General features: G+C 42.3%; 2 protein-coding genes across 2 annotated transcripts; both read right to left on the bottom strand.

Annotated features, from left to right (window-relative positions):
* Positions 1-181: 181 nt before the first annotated feature.
* LOC136538235 (non-specific lipid transfer protein GPI-anchored 5-like) lies at positions 182-1,215 on the bottom strand. The gene is made up of 2 exons (XM_066530226.1): positions 619-1,215; positions 182-477 (listed from the first exon to the last, which is right to left on the bottom strand). The coding sequence occupies exons 1-2, from the start codon at positions 962-964 to the stop codon at positions 353-355; spliced, it is 471 nt and encodes a 156-aa protein (XP_066386323.1). The 5' UTR covers positions 965-1,215; the 3' UTR covers positions 182-352.
* A 409-nt stretch (positions 1,216-1,624) lies between these two features.
* LOC136538236 (FLUCTUATING-LIGHT-ACCLIMATION protein 1, chloroplastic-like) lies at positions 1,625-6,353 on the bottom strand. Its single transcript, XM_066530227.1, has 6 exons — positions 5,589-6,353; positions 4,963-5,065; positions 3,791-3,846; positions 3,288-3,452; positions 2,886-2,999; positions 1,625-1,982 (listed from the first exon to the last, which is right to left on the bottom strand). Exons 1-6 carry the CDS (start codon positions 6,237-6,239, stop codon positions 1,890-1,892), a joined length of 1,182 nt encoding a protein of 393 aa, XP_066386324.1. The 5' UTR covers positions 6,240-6,353; the 3' UTR covers positions 1,625-1,889.
* Positions 6,354-14,341: the final 7,988 nt, after the last annotated feature.

Here is a 14,341-nt window from a genome sequence, read left to right on the forward strand (position 1 = left end):
TGGAAACGATTGCTAGGTTTCATCTAGATAAAACTGATATCACCTTCCTTCTAATAGTTCTTATGCCGAATTATCATTTTTGCTAACGTATCAACTCATTAAATAGAAATAAAGCTTTCGTCCGGACTGGCCTACCACGTTTTTAAGTAAGACATGGAGAGTTGAAACCATGAGTCCATGGCACACATTACTGGCAAATATTATTGCGAATGTGGGAATCACCGGATCAACCAATTTCACGAATGGGACAAAGTCATAGACACACACACACACCACTCAACATCCTCCCTGGCCGTTCTGAAAAACGAAAGCTGACACAACGCAACGCATCCTGATTCCTGAATCACAACGCTCACGCAGCTGCCACGGCGTAAACCGCAGCCGCGACGAGCCCGATCACAAGACCCGCCGGCCCCCGGAGCGACGCACCACCAGATGGCAGGGAAGGCGTCGCCTTCGATCCGCCGCCCGACGACCCTGCATGCAAGCAAGCAACCGCAGAAGGAGTCAATTCATTGCAGCGAAAGTGAGGGGGAAAAAACAGAGTACTAATCAGCGTGGAATGTATCGAAGCCGAAACAAACAATTTCCCCGGACACGGTCACGGCGACCGCTTACCGTTGCACTGGCTGGCGGGCGGGGTCTGGACGTTGCAAGCCGCGGGGAGGCCGAGCGCGCGCGACCGGTCGATGGTGACGCCGCCGAGGGAGGTCGAGGCGCCGTCGCTGCCGAGGGCGGCGCACAGGCACTGCGGCTCGGACTGCACCACGCTCTTGAGCTGCGAGCAGCACGAGGCGCTGGGCGCCGACGTGCCATTGCCGCTGATGTAGTCCATGCACGGGGACAGGCTCACCAGCGCCGACGTGCAGTCGTCGCTGCTGCTGCCGCCGGACTGCGCGGACGCCGCCGCGACCAGCAGAGCGACCGTGGCCGACGCGGCCAGGAGCCAGGACTGCGCCGCCATTTCAAACTTGCTTGGATTTGCTACTGTCTGACGTGGACCACCCTGGCTTGCCAAGAAGTTCCCGGAATGGGTGTTCGTTGCTGGGTGATTTGTTAGTCTGTTGCCGCTACTTTTTGCCGGTTTCGGGCTCTGGCCTCTGTGGGTTTTATAGGGGTGATCTGCGATGGAAAATGCACGAGTTGGTAGATGCTGGTGAGCAGCCGGTTCCTACTTCAACAGGAACTGATCCTGCCATTGCAACACGTAGAGGATTGAGTTGTTTAAGAAGAGAATGGCTGCGAATTGGATTCGGCGTTCAGACTGAAATCAGACGCGGATCATTGGCGTGTTAGATAAGGACAGCAACGGTACAAGTATGTTTATGAGTTTCGTTGCTTGTCATAATGTAATATACTATTTGGGTTAGGAAGTTGCTTGTGTGATTGTGTCAATCTGGCAATTAGCAGCTGGCCAACATAAAAAAGTACGATCTTGTTTTCCACAGAACAAGAAAATGGTGCCCCACAGTGATGTCACGCACGGTATTCTACTGCAGCCTGGAGACCGTAGACCGTGGACCTTGGAAGTTGGAAGTTGGAAGTCGGAACTGGCATGCAATTTTTCATCAATTCTTTTATTTTTTGAAAAAATTATGCATATCAGAACGGGTACGCACACAAGTGCAGGCTCTCGTGTTCTTTCAGAACAATCTATTTACAAATTTGTGTTATTGTGTCAGGAACCGTAAACAAGACTATCGACAGACAATTGCAGATTTGCCCTGCAGTGCGTACATATTCTGAAACGAAGACTAACAGTGACGTCGATTACAAATTATATACTTCTTATACAAAGGCAAGATCTGCGCTGTAGTTAATAAGAAAACCGCCAAAAATGAATCTACAGCTTGTTCTTTCTTTGCAGGGGCAACCTGTACTTTATCTTTCTACAGAGGCCTTAAGAGCGGGTAATCTTCAAGGAGCTCTCGCTCTGACAACGTGTCATTCTCATTTTGTGGAGTCCATAGGACCTCGACAGCCTGTAAAGATGATTAACGAAGCATCGGCATCACTATAGTAGCATATGAATATGAACAAAGTGCAGACAACCTGAATTTTATAAGAAAATAGGCTAGCAAGATGATGGTTCGTTTGTTCTTCTTCTTTCCTTTTTTTTATTCTTATTTTTATTTTCCCTTTATTTTTTTAGAGTGAATTCGTGAGGCTCTTGTTGGTTTCATCTCTAAGTTACTACATCTTACTTGGGCTAAATGCTTTGTAATCTAGCAAGATGTTACTGTCTTCGCCCCAAAGAAAATCTACCAAGATGTTGCTTATTAAATGTCACTACAACACAACATTGATTTGCTGCAATATTAAATTTGCTGACTAGATCTGACAGCCTCATACAACAGAAATGGACTACATAACTGTTTTTGGACCAGGCTGGATCAAAATTTGGAGCGACCATTTTACAAAACTGTGGATGTTGGTGACAACCAGGTTACTGTCAGTAACATTATTTTACCCCAATACAATCAGCCCCCCTTTGGAACAAAGGAAAAATGGAATAATTCTAGAAGGAAATTTTCCTTCCCTTTGGAACAAAGGCCTATGGAATGGCTTGCTTCATAGGAATTTTGGAGGAATTTTATCAAGAGGTTGAATCTCATGAAAAGTTTCCTTTGTGCCACTCTCATCAAAATCCTGTGTTTTTGCTATGCTCCAACCAAACGTTCAATCTTGCAGTTTCATGTGTTTTCTCAATCCATAGGATTCAAAATGGTAGGACATTCTATGCCTATGTTTTCCCAATTCTGGTGTTTTAGAATCCTGCGTTCCAAAGAGGCCCTCAACATGTAATGACCCCTGAGTAGGAATGGTAGGACTAGAATTTAAACTTGATGACATAACAAGAGCAATAAGAAACAAGCAAGAAATACCAGTATTTTGCTTGATGGTATGGCACCCATCTTTTGTAGAGCTGTCTTTAAGTCATTGCTGCTATTTATAACCGGCAGCTTATGTACTCCCTCAGCAGCAACCAATATGGTTATCTGCAAATATGAAATAAAAAAAGCTTAGATATCATGTGGTCACTGCTGTACTGAGTGATACTAGAACAGGTAATCAGAAATATTCAATCACACAAACCTACACAGTATGCACGATGGAAATCATACCCCACCCCACAAACTGGAATATGAGTTTGTAAGGCAGTTTTTTTTAAAGACGAAAATCTTAATTCTTGAATCACAAATGGCATCTGAACCTCTCAGCAAAAAGATACTCATTGCATGCACATAAGATATTATTTGACAAGCCTGGTGTCATCTGTTACGTACCACAATGTACTCGTTGCTAAAACCACTTGATCTTTGGCTGCCTCCTTTATTCCTCTTGATGCTGTTCACATTGACAAGTGTCTCTTCATCAAACTTGCCTCTCTCCTCAATTGAAAGCTGATTGAAACGTTTCTCACCATCATCCATGCTTCGTTTCACATCCACCTTTTTAGAGCAATATAAACGTGATTAATAGGCATTGAAGTGAGAAATTTACTGAATTCCAAACCTTTATGACCCTACCACTAAAGACATGATAAGGCACTCATGCATGAAGTATTGATATGACTTACAACCTAAAAAGGAGTTTATGATCATTTCATCACTGGTGAAGTGGGAATGTAAATGAAACGGTTGTTTTGCATTTTTATAGGAGTTGTGCATAACATGACATTGCAGGGCAAGTCCTAAAGATACATTTAGATGGAAACAAGAAACAAACTGCAATCTGCTAAATAAGCTAAAGAGTAAAGAATACAAATTAAAGCAAAAGATGGGCTTACCGATGAGTAAGCTGAGATACAACAATCTGGATGCCGAAGTAATGCCAATGTTGTCTCTATAGAACAGCATCACAACAACTAAACAATCAGCATGAATTCAAGGCAATAGCAGAATGGTCATAAGCCTTAGAGAAATAATAAATCTATATATAGTTTATTTCCAAGGAAATAATGATGCATATGTAATTACAATTTAAAACAATATTAGAACTATAATCAAGATTATTGATTTTGTATCAGATTACATGCATGGAGCGGGTGGGAGAGGATGTACGTGACGCCGATACCAGGTTGTCAAGCGCCTCAACGCCCAACGTCGCCGGACCGCGGCTACGTAACTCGTAGTCGCGCTCCAGGCCTTCACCGTGAGAAGATCTCACCGGCGGCTTGAGAGGGTTTGGGAGAGAGGAGCAACTTTAGGGTAAATGATCTTGCTTAATTCTCTCCAAGTCTGTTACACTGCATATATGGCCAATGGCCCAACCAACTCTCCTATAATTAAGGCATGCAAAAGGAAACTAGATCCTATCTTTCTAAACTTAGCCACTGACGGTGGCACCTGCCTTGGCCGCGCGCTCCGCAGCCCTCCTGATGTCACGACGGCGCCTATAGGTGCGCCCGTACATGACACATTCTAGCCTAAAATAGAGATCGTAAAAACAAAGAAGCAGCACTGCGATGGACTACACAGATAGAAATTGTGTCCAGCAAAGTATGAAAGCGATCCTTACCACCAATAAGGGCGAACAAGGCCCAATGAAAAATGAAAGGAACCAAAACATATCAGAACAGAAGGCTAACATTAGGTACATTACTTCAACTAAAAGCAACACACCCCAATGAGACCCAATCCAGCCAATGTTTATTCTTGATGGTTATCCTCAACAGCCACAGTGTTCCAAGTTCAGTTTTGACCTTTTTTGCTCTGAAGTGGTGTGTGACGCATACTAGTTCATGGCGATTGGTGATATAAATAGCTTTGAGCCTGTTTGGCAAGCTGGCTGCGGCTGCAGCTGTAGCATCCAACCAACAGAGGCAGCAGCAAGCAAGCAGCAGCAGCAGGAAGCCAGTGGCGGCAGCGGCTTAAATGTGAAGCGTTACAGGCCCATGCCAGCTACATCACCACAACCCCGAAGCAGTAAAATCAAGTAGCATGTATGTTTTTGTTTTACCTGTCAACACATAGCTCAACCCAGCAGGGGTAGATGTATCTGCTTTCTCAGCTATTTGATCAAGCTCCTTCTGAAATGATCGTGCCATGCCCAACAAGCCAACCTACCAACAATGTTAACTTATTAGAATATTTTAAGTGGATGCCTATACCTTGTTACTTAAATTGGATACGTACTACTAATAACGAAATTAATAGGAGTAAGCATGTCTTATTTTTGTACATCTAGGTACATTGTGTAAATATCATGATTTGAAAAGCCAATAATACCAAGCACTAATTACTACTTAATTAAGCTTAAATATATAAATATACTCCTACATGCTAAAATATACACGCGACAAATGAGCTATTCACATCCAAACAGTCACTGATATGGGTTCTAGGCAACATATCCGGTGTACTAACCACAAGGTCAGGCTCAGTTGCAATGCTATTTAAGCAAAGGCTTAAACCAATCATGTTGAAATGGTGCGGCAAATCAGGAAGTATGCCACAAGAAAAAATAGCCAATGTAAAACAGTTTACATATGTACTACTCCTATTTTCGGCTAACCAATGAAGTGGTTATGGCAAGTGACCCGTGCAAATGTGAATGTATCCACCAAAGCAACAGCCAAAACCTACCTGTAGCTTGAGGACGGTGGTCTTCTCCGTCTCTGTGAGCACACTGGAACCGCCGGACGAGTCGGACAGGAACCCGGCGAGGTAGAGGAAAGCCGCGAAGCCAATGAGGGTGAAGAGGAACCCCGATCCCCCGAAGCCGATGCCGATGGCCGGGCCGACGGACACGAAGGGCGAAGGCGAGTAGAAGGGCGCGGCCCTGTACCCGCCGCCCCTGGGCGCCGGCGCGCTGTACCCGTAGGACGGAGACGACGAGGAGGGGCGCGAGGAGAAGGCGGACCCGCCGACGCGGCCGCCCGAGGCGGCCAGCGCCGCGGCGTGCGGCCCACCCGCCGACGCGGTGAGCAGCGCGCCGGCCAGCAGGAGCGCGAGCGCGGGCCGCCTGAGCGCCGCGAGGGCGTCGAGCACGGACCTCCTGAGCGCGTCGAGGACCAGGAGCGCGCCTGGCCTCCCCGCCGGCGGCTCTTGCGCGTCGAGAGGAGCAGCGGGGCGGTGGAGGTGGGCGCGCAGAGCGGAGACGCGCGGCTGGGTCCTTAGTAGGAGGTGCGCGGGGTGGAGGCCGCGGCGGGAAGGGAGAGGGAGCGAGCGCGGGCGTGGCCGCGGGCGCGGGGTGGAGAGGAGGCGAGTGGCCTCGAGGAGGGAGGCGGCGGCCATGATGATGGCGGCGCCGCGGGCCGCGGGAGTGGAAATGGAATGTGATGCGGAGGCGGAGGCGGAGGAGGAGAGGGCGGTGGACGGCGGTGCTGGGAGCGGGAGGGATTTTTTTGAGAAGTGTGTGGGGGAGGAGGATCAGGTTGTGAGGCTCCGGGCTCGGGATGCCGGGATCGGGTGACGTGGCCGACGACGACCAAGTTCCAAGTTCGCATGGGAACTCCCGCGCTTCCGATCCGGCCGACGATAGACCGTACGTAAGCATGCTGTTCAATAGCAAATAAAGGTAATCGAAGCCGGGGCTGGCAAGCTTTACTGCTCCGTTGTTCATCCAGCGATTAAGGATGCGGGACTGCTCCACAAATTCCAGTTTTAGGATGCGGGACTGCTCCACAAACTCAGTTATAAAACTGGAGTTTGTAGAGCATTTTTTAGGTTTTATCATAACTCTATTTTTTTATCTCGAACAGAATATGTGAGGCTGAAATCATTTAACTAAAAAAACGTGAAGCGGAGCAGTCTCAAACACAGAAAGTACAAAAAGTTAATCAAATATCATCCACTCTTTTTCAGAAAGTTGTTACTGCACATTTTTTCGGCAACGGCTTAGGCCTAGAAACATGAGCGACTTTGAGATATAACTTAGAACAATAGAATGGAACATATTTTGAATCAAACAAAGTGTTTGATCGTAAACTGAGCGTAGCTCAGTTGGTTAGGTTCTTTGTAATGAAACATATCAATTTGATGCATTATTCTTTAGCACTATTTGCCAGCTCAATCTCAGTCTTTCCATAGGGCGTCTTTCAATAGAGTGAGTGTCTGTATCTGTAGTGTGCACTATAAACGATGTCTATGTCTATATTTATGTCTATGTTTGTAGCGTGATCACAAAAAAAAAAAACAAAGTGTAAAAACTTGACTGCAGTTAACTTTTAAATAGTTTAGTTTAGGTTAGAGAATAAAACTTTACTAAACCTGTCATATAGATTACCCACATCCACTGTTATAAAAAATAACCTTAATTAGTAAACTGACCCACTTTAATCTAAATTGCTGGCCTCATCACATTACTAAATATAACCCAATGTCTATCTAAATTCCCAGCCCAGAGTTGCCACTTGAAACAAAATGTCTATTATACTCCCTCCATACTCAGATTTCAAGTCGTTTTGGGCACTTGGCTAGTTTTCACAAATCATGTCGTTCTCTGCACCCGAGGGCAAGTTTGGACGCGATTACCCCTCCCTTAATCGCGCGCGTGCACGCCGTCCGCATTGATCGCGCCTATTCGTTACTCACGCCACCCGTTCGGCTTGCCGCTGGCCGATCCAATAAGCGCTCGCACCGCCTTGCACTTGAGCATCTGAACGTTTTATAGTACTGGGAGCAGCGTGTGTAGACGCGCCAACACACGCGCGCGAGAACGCCGAAAATGCGTCTGAACGTCGAAAATTTGAAAGCAAGCGAACCTGTAAACGCGCCAACACACGCGCGAGAAAGCAAAATGGAGCAAACGCTAAAAACACTCCTACACGCGCGCGTCACCTGTGCCAAAACGCTCCTGCACGCGCGCGCGAACGGCCAAACCCCGACCTCACGCGCCCAAACTCAAGCAGCACATTGCCATGCAACGAAGCACATTGCCATGCAAATAATCTGGCGAATACAAAAAAAAAATACCACGGCTACCAGTACTCGAATGGTGGACGTCCGTCCTCGGGCCATAGAGCCTTGGCCACTCGAGCTACGAAAGTTTGCTGGATAAGCAGCATGCGCATGCCTATTTAATAAGGGCAAGAATGAAAAATTAACCCTTAATTAATTCCTTCTTGGTATGCACAATCCTGTCCTAAACGACTTGTTTTATGGGTATGGAGGGAGTACATACATTATTTTACATTACTCACTTTGGATCATCATTATAATATATATAAAAACTAACTCACAATATATGTACCTGCGTGCGAATCACACATGCGGGGAGCCAAACAGTGAGTCATGTACAATGGTGCCGATGACAACATCAAATTATATAGGTTAGGAATGGAAACCGGAAAAACAAAAATCCTGATGATTCATGAACGAAGTTAGGACACTTTGTTAATGCTTGTTGCATTGCAGCCTATACATCAAATTATATATGTTGCAATGCAACAAGAATTAACAGAGTTCAAGCCAAAATTTCAATAAAATACATTAGAACAACATGAAGATACAAAGAGAACAAGATTAAAAAAATGATGCAAAGATTCAAAATACGGATAACGGTTAAAGCCCATCTATATATTATTATGCTAGAACATGAACAAATACTTAAGACACAAAGCAAATGTAGGTAATTTTTATTAGTTGTCGACCTTAAACATTTTTTGATGAAATTGGAGGGGCCATAGCCCCTACAGGTAATTTATTGAAATCGGAAAAAAAAAACAGAGTTTTACAAACAAAGAGAAGGGGAGGGGGGAATTAGGAAACAAAGAAGGAGACAAGGAAAATAAAGCAAAATCTAGGACTTAGATCGTTTCTAAAGAGTCTATCCATTGATCAAACCGTAAAGAAAGACTTGACTTCACTCTCAGCCCCACTAGCTTTACTTCTCTGAAGAAATTGCGTCAGTAGTCCTGCAAATTGATTTGGTTGGCCTTGAAAATTAACTCATTCCTGGCTGTCCAGATTGTCCAACATATCAAGATGACTAAAAAAGCCTCCATGAAAAACTGTGAGTGCAGTTGGCTCTTGATAGCATTGAAGTTATCGATGACACCACTGTCAGTTGAGACTACCAAATTGAACAGCCCCTAGCATTGTTGTGCAAAAGGACAGTGGAGGAACAGATGCTCAGTTGTTTCTTCAGTCCTTTGGTTACAGAGTACACAATTGTAGTTATCAAGATGCATGTGTTTTCTTCTCAAAATGTTCCTTGTACTTAATCTATCTTTTAGGAGTAACCAAGAGAAGACCTTATGTTTAGGCTGGCAGTAGCTTTTTCATATCCATCTGTAAGCTGGATCATTTGGTGGTGTCCAATCAGCTTTTTATACATTTTTGAGGAGGAGAATTTGGTGGACCCCCCACTGTATGCCCAGATATCGTCTTCAGCTTTCTAAATTTGTTGCTTGCATCATCTGCTGGAGTGTTTGCACTTGGTCAAAGGCAATTTGGGACAAGGAAAGATTGAACATTTCAGTTAGTGAGTGCAAACTAAAACCCTTGCTGACTGAGATTGATTTGTTTTTAGCAAATCTATAATAATTATGCCGCTGATAAATACTACTAGCAGTTGTTGTTGTTGAGCCCGAAATGATATACAGTCTGGTTTTACGCTCTGGGCATGAAAAATTCAACCATCATCAATGTCGTCCTAATCCCAAATTTACATCGTAGCCTCCGGAATCGACCACCAAAGTACGTGGCACTGAAGGGTGAAACCTCTACTGCTAGGGGAGGTGATCTGCACTACGTCAACTCGATAAACTCGTGAAGGACCGAAAACGGCGGCAAGAGGGGATGAGATTGTGAATAGCCTATTAAAAATTTATACAACACTTAATAAACCGGTTAGATAATTATGAAATGAAACAAGTGTTACGCTAGCCTACTAAAATTGTGAGCCACCTACCATAATTCTAGTTTATATAGTTTCTATCCACACAATAGCTATATCACTACACTAAGTTAGTGCACTCTCAAATGCTAATTAAAGAACCACACTAACCAAACTAATAAGCTCTCACAACTAGCTACACTAAAGAGCTTGACAACTAGTTTGCGGTAATGTAAAGAGAGTGAGCAAGATGGTTATACCGCCGAGTCGAGGAGTGAACCAATCAATCACAAGAATGAATAACAATGAAGACCAATCACCTCGGAATAAAATGATGACACAATGATTTTTTACCGAGGCTCACTTGTTTGCCGTTAAGCTAGTCCTCATTGTGGCGATTCACTCACTTGGAGGTTCACGCGCTAATTGGCATCACTCACTTGGAGGTTCACGCTAATTTTTAGATACGCTTATTCACCCCTCCTCTAGACATTGTTAGATCCTTTCAATAAAAGATGGACCTTTAAAATGTGATACCAATCGAAGTGCACCATTATACCATCCTTAGAACCATGGTTAGCTCGATACCTCTTGGAAATGAAATCACTAGATAACCTATGCATGCTAGATTTTTATTTCATCATTCAAACCTATAACTAGCATACACCACACAAGCATGGATATTGAAATTTAAAACTTGTGTCATGCAAGCAAACATATGAAATGCAGATTCAAATGCACCATACAAGTTTATGAGCTTGCTCCCCCTACTTGTGTGCTCAAAATTTTAATTGATCCCTTTTCATTATCATATCTCTCCCCCTATGTCAAATTCTTCCTTTTTGTTGTCTTTTCACTATCTTCACTATCTTAGTACACTAATATCTTTGTTTTTCTCCCCCATAGTACTAATATCACTAATATCTTTGTTTTTCTCCCCCTTTGTCATCAATGACCATAAAGGTTTAAAATGTAGATAAGTTGAGAGTATCAATGTCAATCAATGGGGTGAGGATCATTTTCTCAAATTTGATTCAATCTAGATCATTTACCTAAGGTACTCAGTTTGATCCAAGGACAGGCTTCTTCACATCTCCAAATAAGGGTTATCTTGCACCATGTTGAGTTAAACACTTAGAGCTCATTTTCTAGATTAAACACTAGGTTTACAAGCCCACAAACATGTCATATGCTACCACTAGATCAAAATAAACATAGAAGCAATAGTGGGACCATATAATCATCAAATTCATTTGATTTTCATGAATGAGCCTATTAAATGTGAAAGATGTCAAGATGCACTAAACATGTCCTTAGCAAGGATGTATGCCATGCCAATTAACTTTTACCTTGGATTGCTCGAAGGAGAGGCATGTCATATGGGTGGGGGGTGCATCGATACATATTTGAGAAATCTAATATGTTCGACTCATTCCTTAGCTTGCAAAATATTTTCTCATCCAATGGCTTGGTGAATATATCGGCAAGTTGATCTTTAGTGTCTACACTCTCAATGCAAATATCCCCTTTTTGTTGGTGATCTCTTATGAAATTGTGGCGGACATCAATGTGCTTTGTTCTTGCATGTTGAATTGGATTGTTGGTCAACTTGATTGCACTCTCATTATCACATAGCAATGGCACTTTCTTGAACTTGATTCCAAAGTCACTCAAAGTGGCCTTCATCCAAAGTATTTGTGCATAACAACTATCGGCAGATATGTATTCGGCTTCGGCGGTTGATAATACAATACTATTTTGCTTCTTTGATGACCATGAAACAAGTGATCTTCCCAACAATTGACATGTGCCCAAGGTGCTCTTTCTTTCAACCTTGCATCCCACATAATCCGAGTCGGAGTAACCAACTAGCTCAAACTTTGCTCCTTTAGGATACCACAAACTAACATTTTATGTATGCTTCAAGTATCTCAATATTCTCTTTGTAGCCTTCAAATGACTCTTGATGAGGATTAAAATCTTGCACACATGCATACACTAAATATAACATCCGGTCTTGATGCGGTCACATAGAGTAGGCTTCCAATCATAGACCGATATAATTTTTGATCCACCATATTACTACTTGTATCACTATCTAAGTTGCCATTTGTTCCCATTGGTGCACTAATGGCTTTGCTATCACTCATGCCAAACTTCTTGACCATGTCCTTGATATATTTGCCTTGACTCACAAATATACCATGCTTCAATTGCTTGATTTGAAGACTAAGGAAGTAACTCGACTCTTCAATCATGGATATCTCAAACTTCTTAGCCATCATCTTTTCAAACTCATCACAAAAGTCTTGATTGGTTGATCCAAATATGATGTCATCAATATAGATTTGTAATATAAATAAATCTTTTCCAATCTTTTTGATAAAAAGAGTGATGTCAACCTTGCCCATCATGAACCCTTTAGAGAGTAGGAAGGCTCTCAATCTCTCATACCATGCTCTAGGTGCTTGCTTCAAGCCATACAATGCCTTCTTCAACTTGTACACATGGTCGGGCTTCTTGTCATCTTCAAAACCAGGAGGTTGCTCAACATATACTTCTTCATTGATGTAACCATTGAGAAATGCACTCTTAATATCCATTTGATAGAGCTTGATGTTGTGGGCACAAGCATAGACTAGCAAGATTCTAATTGCTTCCAATCTAGCAATCGGAGCATATGTTTCTCCAAAATCAAGACCTTCAACTTGTGTATAGCCTTGTGCTACCAATCTTGCTTTGTTCTTTACTACTATCCCATCTTGATCTTACTTATTTCTAAAAATCCATTTGGTTCTAATCATATTATATCCCTTTGGTCTCTCTATTAATTCCCATACTTGATTTCTTGTGAAATTATTCAATTCTTCATGCATAGCATTCACCCGATCAATATCCTTCAATGCTTCATCTATCTTCTTTGGTTCAATGGATGACACAAAATGCTCACAAAATGAAGCCAATCTTGATCTAGTTTGCACACCTCTTAAAATATCACCAATAATAGTATCTAATAGATGATCCCTTACAATATTGGTTGGTTGGAGGATTGGAACTTGATTGCTTGCACTTGCTTGATCATTGGGTTGAGATGATGTACTAGTCACTTGATCTTGTTTATTATCATGAGAGCCACTTGTGCTAGCTTGATTTGTATCATCTTGCATATTTGAGTTAGAGAGCACTTGCACTTGATCATCTTCATCATCATTCACTTCCCTAGGTCTCAATTCACCAATATCCATATTCTTTATGGCATTTGAAAGTTGAATGCCTCTAACATCTTCTAAGTTTTCATTCTCTTTTTATGAACCATTGGTTTCATCAAATTCAACCTCATGAATTTCCTCAAGAGTACCACTATCTAAATTCCAAACTCTATATGCTTTGCTTGTAGTAGAATATCCAAGTAGGAATCCTTCATCACATTTCTTGTCAAACTTAACCAATCTAGTGTCTTTCTTCAAGATATAGCATTTACAACCAATGACTAAAAAATATGCAATGTTGGACTTTCTACCATTTAAGAGCTCATATGGTGTCTTCTCTTTCAATGGGTGACAATAGAGGCGGTTGCTACAATAACAGCCGTATTGATAGCTTCGGCCCAAAAAGATTGACTCACATTGTACTCACTAAGTATAGACCTTGCCATATCAATAAGTGTTCTATTCTTCCTCTCAACAAGACTATTTGATTATGAAGTGTACTTGGCCAAGAATTGATGTCTAATTCTAAATTCATCACAAAACCCATTAATTCTAGTGTTCTTGAACTCACTAGTATTGTCACTTCTAACTCTCTTGATGGTTGTTTTAAACTCATTATGAATGCCCATGAAAAATGATTTAAATATTGCAAACACATCACTTTTGTCCACTAGAAAAATACCTATGTGTATCTAGTGTAATTATCCACTATCACAAAGCCATATTTGTTTTCACCGATGCTAGTATATTGTGTTGGCCCAAATAAGTCCATATACAATAACTCAAATGCTTTACTAGTACTCATCATGCTTTTCTTAGGATGGGTGTTTCTAACTTGTTTGCCAGCTTGACAAGAGCTACAAAGCTTATCCTTCTCAAACATAATATCTTTCAAGCCTCTAACCAAGTCATGCCTAACCAATCTATTTAATTGTTTCATTCCAAGATGACCAAGCCTTCTTGCCATAACCAACCCATGCTAGACTTAGTGAATAAACATGTAGATAATTTAGCTTCACTAGCATTGAAATCAACCAAGTATAGATTCTCATATCTAAAGCCTTTGAAGATCAAATTAGAGCCATCTACATTTATGATCTCTACATCATCTACCTCAAATATGCTTTTGAATCCAAGATCACACAATTGAGCCACGGATAGCAAATTAAAGTTCAAGCTCTCTACTAGCACCACATTTGAAATGCTTATGTCATTGGATATTACAATCTTACCAAGCCCTTTGACTTTGCCTTTACTATTGTCACCAAATATGATACTATCATAACTGTCATTGTCATTGGTGTTGATTGAGTTGAACATTCTTACATCACCGGTCATATGTTGAGTGC

This window comes from Miscanthus floridulus, chromosome 2 (assembly GCF_019320115.1).
Source record: "Miscanthus floridulus cultivar M001 chromosome 2, ASM1932011v1, whole genome shotgun sequence".
Classification (NCBI taxonomy): Eukaryota; Viridiplantae; Streptophyta; class Magnoliopsida; order Poales; family Poaceae; genus Miscanthus; species Miscanthus floridulus.

Bases quoted from the DNA above. Each gene is read 5' to 3' on its own strand.
- LOC136538235 (XM_066530226.1), bottom strand. From the start codon at position 964: ATGGCGGCGCAGTCCTGGCTCCTGGCCGCGTCGGCCACGGTCGCTCTG. The intron at 478-618 runs GTAAGCGGTCGC...GCTTGCATGCAG, and splicing joins GCCCGCCAGCCAGTGCAACG to GGTCGTCGGGCGGCGGATCG.
- LOC136538236 (XM_066530227.1), bottom strand. From the start codon at position 6,239: ATGGCCGCCGCCTCCCTCCTCGAGGCCACTCGCCTCCTCTCCACCCCG. The intron at 3,000-3,287 runs GTACGTAACAGA...TCATATTTGCAG, and splicing joins TTAGCAACGAGTACATTGTG to ATAACCATATTGGTTGCTGC. The intron at 1,983-2,885 runs GTATTTCTTGCT...TCATCTTTACAG, and splicing joins TACCATCAAGCAAAATACTG to GCTGTCGAGGTCCTATGGAC.